Here is an 8,771-nt window from a genome sequence, read left to right as displayed (position 1 = left end):
GCTCCCACTCGCCGCCTGCTCCTGCTCACCGAGTCCTGCGCTAAAAATTTGCGCGCACACAATTTTGGGCAACTTCCAGTACTTCTAAATATGCTTGGCCATAATTTCCGTTTTCTAAGTGTTAATATTTTACTTTATTGATTTAATTAATTATTCTAATGTTCTAAACATCTAATTTATTATTATTTCAATTTGAACGTAATTTATTTTCGATATTCTACAATTTCAATTTCATTTTTATATACTCCGTATATTCTGCGAAATTTTTATTTAGCCTGAACTTTATATTTTGAATAAATTTTGAAAATAAATCAAGATCCAATAATATTTAGTAAAAATTGAGGTGCTACATGGGTGTCAAGTTGGAACTGCACTTTCTTAAAAATGTCTTAAAAATATTTCTACAATAGACTTTTTCAATAGTTCTTGAAAAGTTCTATAGTTCCCGGTCTCGTTCTAAGGCTTGCTTTGGGAACCCGGGATGAGTAGCGGAGAACCTCTGCCCGCCAAGCTACAAGTTCGTGTTCACGTTTAACTCGGCTACGACGGGATTTGCTTTGTCGACGGTCTCCGTCGTCAACGTCGTGTCCTTCCATCGTCTCGATGATCACAATTTCCTACTTGGAGACTCGTCTTTACGATTTAGCGCCATGATTTTGGTATCACCTAAAACCGTAGCGTTGTGCATCTCCCTACTCATCTCTGATCGTTATATGTATGTTGTACTCCCTAGATAAATTGCACTATCAGTGATTCTTCGTATCCATGGTAACGGGACGACGCCAAAAGTCAAAACAGTTTGAGCTGTCATTAATATTTTGAAGCAAATATCAAGATGCGTTTTAAGATATCACTAAGAAATAGTAATGGACATACACGTCTTGTGACTTGTGTTGCTTGGAATTTTACAGAGGAACTTTATTCCTGCGGGTATAGAAATATTTTTAATCTATCTATGTACACTTAATGAGATTAATTAATTTTTAGGGAGGATCATTTATTAATATGCTGGCACCTGGAAGGTGGAACAGCTCATTCTAATATAATATCTAAATTTCCTGAAGATTTTTATCCTACTGATATGCAATGGCATCCACGTCCTGTGCAGTCTGCTGGTGTTACGTCCACTAAGAAACAGTCCTTTGACGTACTTCTAATTACTACAGCTGATGGTAGTGTTTTATTGCAGGTTTTATAGACAGGAACAATTTGATTACATTATTTCAATGCTCTTAGGAAAATTTCATCTAGTGAATAAGACTGGTCGTATAGAAAAAGCTGTAGAGGCACACAAGGGAGCTACGCTGTGTGGTAAATGGAGTCACGATGGTTCTGCTTTGCTTACAAGTGGCGAGGATGGTCTAGTAAAAATATGGTCTCGGAGTGGTATGTTAAGATCAACTGTACTCAGAGGAAATCATCCAGTTCTTACTTCAAATTGGAGTCCTGATTGCTCGAGTGTTTTATACTCCCAAGGCGCTCATTTGACAATACAGTCTCTCAATACAAATTCTAAGCCTCGCAAGGTTTCTCTATTGAATATTTCTCTGACATCCGTAATTATATACTTACCATACTATTATGGAAAATAATATTTTGGTTAACAGTGGCTCGCACATGATGGTCTCATACTTGTTTCATCTTGGAACCATAGTAACGGACTGATTATCACTGGTGCCGAGGACTGTCGTTTCAAGGTCAATTAAATTAGTATCTAAAGCGCTTTACATATAATTATTGTTTTTACTTAATTAATCATTTTAAGGTCTGGGATCAAACTGGCAATCAGTTGTACTGTAGCAATACCGGTGACTATCCAGTGACTGCGATCAGTTGGTGCTTCTCTGGCAATTACTTTGCAGTTGGTTCCTTTAACACTATCAGACTCTGTGATAAAACCGGGGTTAGTTTCATCATATAGCTTGTTCATAGGAATGATATTAATAATTAAATGTACATTCTAGTGGTCACATTCCTTAGAAAAAGTGAATACAGGCAGTATCTTTGGTATCGCCTGGTCTAACGATAGTACACAAGTAGCAATGGCTTGCGGAAGCGGCACCATCCTTACCGCACACATAATCGATAGGTAAAGATTAAAAAAAAAATAATTGAACTATCGAAGATTAATATTTAGTAAAATTAAAAACCTAGGCGTTTAGAATGGAACAATTACGAAGCTACGCTGGTACGTCGCAAAACGATTGAAGTCAGAGAAGTGGGTAGTGACAGACACGAGACACTCGAAATATCAGATCGAGTGGTGCAGCTAGAATTTGGCTTTGATCATCTGGTAGTAATTACCCCAACCCAGTGTCACGTTTACTCAACAAATAATTGGAACACGCCTGCCATATTTGATCTTAAGAACGGTTCAGTGTCTGCAGTTATTCTAGCGGAAAAGTAAACAGCCAAGTTTTCTCATTAATTCAAGTAAACTAGGAACCAGTACTGTTAGCATAATATAAATAATTTCAGGCACTTTCTTCTGGTGGAATGGAATGTCGTTACACTGTACAGTTACCAGGGTCGTTTATTAACTGTTCCAAAATGGAAAGGGATGACTCAGGAACCTCTTTATCCTCCTTGCATATCATTATGCTCAGATTCACTGGTTATTCGCGATCAGAGCAACGAGAACTGTAAGCGGCATTCAACAATCGAGTCAGAAATATCAATTAAAGATATTCCGAATATCTGAGATCCATTGTATTTTTCCAGTATTACACGTACTAGAAGTTTCCAGTAACAAACCGGTCTCCGAGGGGCAGCCACACTCGCATCTGCAGAAGGTGACACAACTGGCATTAAATCACGTAGGAGACGTTACCAACAGACAGTTGGCACTCATAGACGTAAACCGGGATTTGTTCTTAGCTTCCATCCGTGCCAGTGGCTTCGGACGACTTTGTAAAATAGGTAGGAGGAATACCTAATTATCGAATGATTATACAATTTTTAATGACAATTCATCTGATTCATTATACCTGTCAAAGCCGTGATGGCGCAGAGCATCTCCTGGGCGACTGACGCAAACGTATTGGCTGCAATGCTAGACGCGACATTGTCTGTCTGGTTGTGTCCCAATTGCGTTCACTACAGTGATCGCAAAGTGATCCGCAAGACTCGTATAGACAAAGAGAACAGGTATGATATGGATAATATCGATAATTGCCGATGTTCTGAAATTTCTTATTTTTCTTATGGAAAAAAAAGATATATGCCAAGTAATTTACAGCGAGTATGGAAAGCAGCCTAGTATCGCAAGTGTACAAAATGGCTTGGTAACAGTGAGACGCGGCGATGGAGCACTGGTGTCCACATCCTTTTATACTTTTTTCACGAGTTTACATCAGCACGTGATAAATAACAGATGGAACGAAGCTCTATCGTTATGCCGAATAGCGCAGAATGAAATTCTTTGGACTTGCATGGCTGTGATGGCAACCGATACTAAAGAACTGATAGTGGCTGAGGAGGCTTACGCAGCAATCGATAGATTCGATAAGGTCGATTACATCCGTTACATTAAAAAGATGTCTAACAAAGTTGAGAAGCTTGCTGGAATGGCACTGTTAGCCGGGGACTTGTTAGCCGCGGAAGGAATTCTTTTGCAGAACGGCCTCGTTTCCGAGGCCATAAAAATTAACATTGAAACATACAATTGGACAAGGTAGAGTACACAGTGATATAAGAATTTGAACATATCGACGACCTCAAAAATAATATTTACATTCGTTGTATTATAACAGAGCACTGGAGCTAGCAATTAGGCATAAAAGAATGCTGGAGGAAGTGCTGGAGGCGAGACGGAAGTATTTGGTGATTATTGATAAGAAGGAGACTAATCAAAATTTTTTAGCGTTTGCCGGGCATTCGTCAAAAGTACAAGAGAGCCAAGATACTGCAACCAGAGAGACAGAGAAATCTGATAACGAGAGAGAGAAGCTGTCAACGCCGTTGGAATTATAAAGAATCATATGAATGAATATTTTATTAATATAAAACATTTTCATACTATGCTCGAAGCAAAACCTGTATAAAGTAATAATATATGGTTGGAGTATTTTCTATGCGCGACACAGGTACGTATAATTGATTGTAAAAGTACTTGAAAGTAGGTGGAAGTGTGGAGATACACGAGAACCTAGATAAACGAGGTAGAATAAATAACTTAATTACAGACCGTGATCGGATGAATTCGATATTAAAGTACAAGTGCCTTGAACGTCAGAGAAAGAAATCCAACGAGGAAAATAGTGAGAATAATAAATATAAGGACTTTACGTATCTGCCAAGTGGTCGTCTTGACAGCAGGCCTGTACCTAGACGTGAGTGCGCCCTGAAATAAATATAAATAAATCAACAACTCGACAAACAGTACAACAGAATATCAATTAACGCGTACCCATCCACCATTGGCTTGTATCCAAGGACCTAGATCGTCCTCCAGAACTTCATTCATTCCTCTTTGAATAGCTGGAAGGAATTCTGGTTTCCCTTGTCGAACACAGTCAACGGCAATACCCCCAGCTACAGCATAGAGAGCGACGATCTTGCTCCAGGTCATTTCGCCGTTGCGCAACATCTCCCTGGAGACGTCGGTAAGGGCGTCGGAGGCCGATTGTTCGGTAGTGAAGTGGCCACAGCCAACTTGTCTGCCTATCCTGACAAAGAGATTAGGATGCATCTTTTCCAGTTCAGCTCCGATAGTCGTGAGCTCTGGATAGACTTCCCCGACCAGGCTACCACCAGGAAGTAAGATCTCGCTTCGCATCCTCTTCAGTCCTAACTTCCTATGAAAGATTCCTGATCTCTTGAGACGGTTCCTGATGTACTGAGCGCAGAGCGAAGAACCCTGAGATACCGTGAGCTTGACACTGGCCGAAACTGATCTCCAGCCTATCGTATATGACAACTTCCTCGAGACGACGTCGCTGACATTGCTGAATCTCCTTCTGGCAGATCCCACAACGTGAAAGGGAGAACCATCGGAACTGGAGGAACCTAGCCCTAAGAGGTTGGAGTGAAGAGAAGCTGCCAGACTGCTTCTACGATAATTCTGCAATCCCGTATTGGAACCTGGGTCCAGGTTCCTCACGCTCGTTATCGTACCAGACATCTTACTGTCCGTGCGAGACCTTGTCATTCGAAAATCCTGTCCAAAATTAAAAAAAAAAAAAAAACAGATTCCTTTACAAATGCATGCATTGAGCTCTCAAGACGTTTAACATGTCCATTGAAATGTACAAAAAAAAGGAAACCAGGACATTGCGCTACCGGTCTACCGGATGATACCGAATCCTGATACCGTCCCTCGACATCAATTACCATCCAGTTATAATAAGTAACCTCGACAAATAGACTAAAATACACACAATCGTTAAACTAATAATTGTTATATCTTAATGATGACCAATACGTCAAAACAGCCTTTTAAACTTCTAAGCTCACAGAACTTTAATGAGACAACTGTTTGTCCCGCCACGTTTAAATTATAAAAACGCCATAGTTACCTCTACTGTATAACAGCAAGTCTACGGCTATTACAGCACGCCTTATCGCTATTTACTATGCGTCGCACGACCCGTGCTCGTCCATTGTCATACCGAGGTCCTTTCTTCTGAACCAAGCCATAAGGAAATGGTCCTCAACGTGAACGCAAATTATCCAAACGACCCATACAATATTTCTGGCACCTACGGTAAAGAGAAAAGGACAATTGCATGGACCTACAAATTTATCCAATATTCCTCTGGCGCTTATCGTTCGACAAAAGAACTTTTTTTATCATTTAAAATTCCAGTCGGTTTCACTCGCGGCTGTGTACAGTGGGCTGCAGTGGGTACAAGTGTACCTAGTATCGGTTATCAACATACTGAATAGTTACAGCCTATCGTATGCTTCATCGATAATCTAGAAGCCGTTAGAATTTTTTAACACGGCACGAAAAAAAAAGACCCGTCATAGAAGAGAAAAGCAATTCGTAAAATCAAATTAGAGACTTCATTAAGAGTCAGACTCGTGCCAAGGAACGTATACAAGTATTAAATTAATCATCAGCGTCCCTAAGAGTTTACTCTTAAATATTAATATCAAGTTGCACAACACATGTGTAAATTGCTGTCTCGGTACTAAAGCAAATAAAAGAAAGCACCCGAATAACATAGCTGTAGACGATATAGGTAACGCGTGCCAATCTAACCAATAATAACAGATACCAGTCTCGATCGAACTAACGATCAGAAGCGCGTATACCGCCTTTCTCCTCATGGTGTGCTAACCCATATTTTATCAAGGAACAGATCATTACGAAATCATCCAAATGACACCCGACAGCCATTAATTTGGTGACAAGAAAACTCAACCGACAGCCCTCCCGTCCCTTACCCACATAAAGAAAACCCTTCTTAGTCAACATAGACAATAAAAATTTTTCCCTATACACAAGAGCGCAAGATAAGTCCTAATCCACGCTTACTTAAAAATAAATCCAATAATTGTATAACAAAAGAAATTTTAAATTACAATCAATCCATGCTTACCAGTACTTGACAAAAAAAAACTAACTTCAATAACGCATAATTACGCCCAGTAACAAAGGTAGGCACCGCACACTATACAATATGTAATTCACTGTTCTCTCACTCAAATAGTATTACGTGTCCGTACAAAAGAAACGCATTTAACACACGTGCACGTAAGAGCAGCAGGAGCGTCGCTAAAATTCACCACCATCCGCATCGGAGATCGCGGATCGACTGCTGCGCTCTTCCCGACAGATTTACGTTACATAGACGCTCGTAAGCGCCGTACCGTCTACTACGCAAGTGCCGGAGCTCTCCGTATAATCGTCGCTTGACAAAACCGATTTGTAGGATAGTAACCCATAAGTACAGTACAATGAGTATCGGGGTACCGTTAATCGTGATCACGGGGTACGATGCTATTAGGTAAAAACAAATTAGACAATGTCGGATTGTCAACAAGGAAAAGAAGAAAAGTTACCAAAGTAATGCATAACAAGCCAAACACTATTTTTGAGTATAAGACAGCTTCCAGGTAAGTACTGGTCACAATCTTAATCGTAATTAATAAAGTCCCAGCGTGTATGTATACATATACATGTACACGTGAAATAGCCATAATATTGTGGATAAAGCGTAATTATGCGATTGCGCAATAAAAATAGCCAACTAGTCAATTTCTTAAGAGCGTTATTTATTGGTAAAGCTGGGGTCATGGAAGACCCTCACACGGGTTTATTTTCGTACGTTCGTCAATATGTGTTTTCACATTGCGGATCTGTGTTGTGTGTAATTCAGTGTTACTCCGTGTCCGTGTGCGCATGCATGATGAGTGTACCTTGTTAATGTCCTATATATATATAATAATTATATATATATAGGTATTCGTGACATACGTATTTTAGAGGGCGTATGTAATTCTTGTACATTTTTTCCCTATTTTTCTTTCATCTTTCTTTTTTTTCCTTCTCTATTGAGTTTATATAATTATAATGTCAAATGTAGGCTTCTGTAGTTAAACTGCGTATTCCATGCACCGAACAAATACCACGAGGACTACACGAGAGAAGAGCTTCTTTTTCTGCTTTATGCTTACGGTTATACATATAAAGATTTTTCACACGTTGACGGTGGAGATAGAGAAAAAAAAAAGAAAGAAGAGATCACTGTCAACGTCTTTATGCCGTCTTCTTTTCTTTTCACTTTTTTCTTTACCGGCCGTCGTTGTTTCGTTTGTACGACTACCTCCTGTCCCCTTTTTTCTCTCTTTTTTTCTCTCTCGCACTTTTCTTTCATACCGCGAGTATCGTGACGGAACTTTTCGCACTTATTTCGCCTTTCATTTTTTTTTCTTTCTTGCAGACTGGTTCGTGTTTTTTTCTTCTCATTTTTATACAATCAATATCGACGAAGAAGACGAAGACGAGGAGGACGCTAATAATTAACGATAGGCGAATAATATTAATATAAGTAGTAATGATAATAATAATAATAGCAATAGACGTAATAACGTAATAGTAATAATAATTCGAGCGTCAACAACGGGCAACAATCGCGGGTTTCATTTTTCTTTTCTTTCCTCCTTTCTTCCTCTTCCTCTTCACGTCCATCTTATTTCTCTGTTCGTTGCTTTTACGCTTTCGCAAAACTTTCCTTCTCGCAAAACGGCACGCGCCGACGTTAGAGTGAATATACATATATTATATTATTTATATACATATACATATATATATTTATTTATTTATATAGAATATCAAATATACATATATTTATATATATGTATAGTCCTCTCTCACTTAAATTTACGCACGAAAAGCATGATAAAAGGATAGTTCATATTTTCTTCTATTCCCTTCGAATTCTTTTTTTTTTCTTTTTACGTAAAAACAAAACACCCTTGAAACTAATACTTTTCGTATTTTTTTGTTTTCTTCTTCGCGCCCCTTCACTCCTCTCATTTGTTCGTCAGCTTTTTCTCTCAACAACTTTCGTTATGCTCGTCCCCTTAATCGCGTATGTTTGTATGTTTCATCTCTTTGTATCTTTTTGTATCTTTCATCTCTTGTATGTTTCATCCATTGAAATTCCGCCTTAAGTAATAATCAAGCGTGAATGGCGAATCAGCGCCGTTTACACGGCCTGTCCTTAATAATTACGTGGTCGCGGCCGAGTGTTTAAAAAAAATTTCCGCGACAAAGAAGAGAGCGGTTGAGAGTGAGAAGGGGCTGCGGGGGGCGGGGGGGG

At 39.2% G+C, this 8,771-nt stretch overlaps 2 protein-coding genes across 4 annotated transcripts; one reads left to right on the top strand and one right to left on the bottom strand.

Moving 5' to 3' along the window:
- The first annotated feature begins 349 nt into the window (after positions 1-349).
- Positions 350-4,355, top strand: LOC107274009 (intraflagellar transport protein 80 homolog). Its single transcript, XM_015752724.2, has 13 exons — positions 350-930; positions 988-1,172; positions 1,237-1,526; positions 1,608-1,697; positions 1,766-1,903; positions 1,965-2,089; positions 2,155-2,403; positions 2,479-2,642; positions 2,722-2,919; positions 2,997-3,147; positions 3,239-3,673; positions 3,753-4,085; positions 4,185-4,355. Exons 1-12 carry the CDS (start codon positions 836-838, stop codon positions 3,970-3,972), a joined length of 2,340 nt encoding a protein of 779 aa, XP_015608210.1. The 5' UTR covers positions 350-835; the 3' UTR covers positions 3,973-4,085; positions 4,185-4,355.
- On the bottom strand, positions 3,981-8,765 carry LOC107274074 (bcl-2-related ovarian killer protein). Of its 3 annotated transcripts, XM_015752828.2 has the most exons (4): positions 6,546-8,765; positions 5,517-5,699; positions 4,409-5,158; positions 3,981-4,342 (listed from the first exon to the last, which is right to left on the bottom strand). In XM_015752828.2, the coding sequence occupies exons 3-4, from the start codon at positions 5,147-5,149 to the stop codon at positions 4,208-4,210; spliced, it is 876 nt and encodes a 291-aa protein (XP_015608314.1). In that variant the 5' UTR covers positions 5,150-5,158; positions 5,517-5,699; positions 6,546-8,765; the 3' UTR covers positions 3,981-4,207. The 3 variants fall into 3 exon arrangements, with proteins under 3 accessions (XP_015608314.1, XP_015608331.1, XP_015608323.1); XM_015752845.2 differs by lacking the exon at positions 5,517-5,699; XM_015752837.2 differs by lacking the exons at positions 5,517-5,699; positions 6,546-8,765 and having other exon boundaries at positions 4,409-5,508.
- Between the last annotated feature and the right edge of the window lie 6 nt (positions 8,766-8,771).

The sequence above is a fragment of the Cephus cinctus genome, unplaced genomic scaffold, assembly GCF_000341935.2.
Source record: "Cephus cinctus unplaced genomic scaffold, Ccin1 Ccin1_scaffold0093, whole genome shotgun sequence".
NCBI lineage: Eukaryota > Metazoa > Arthropoda > Insecta > Hymenoptera > Cephidae > Cephus > Cephus cinctus.
Note: the sequence above shows the minus strand (reverse complement) of the source record. Positions and strands in the feature narration are given on the sequence as shown.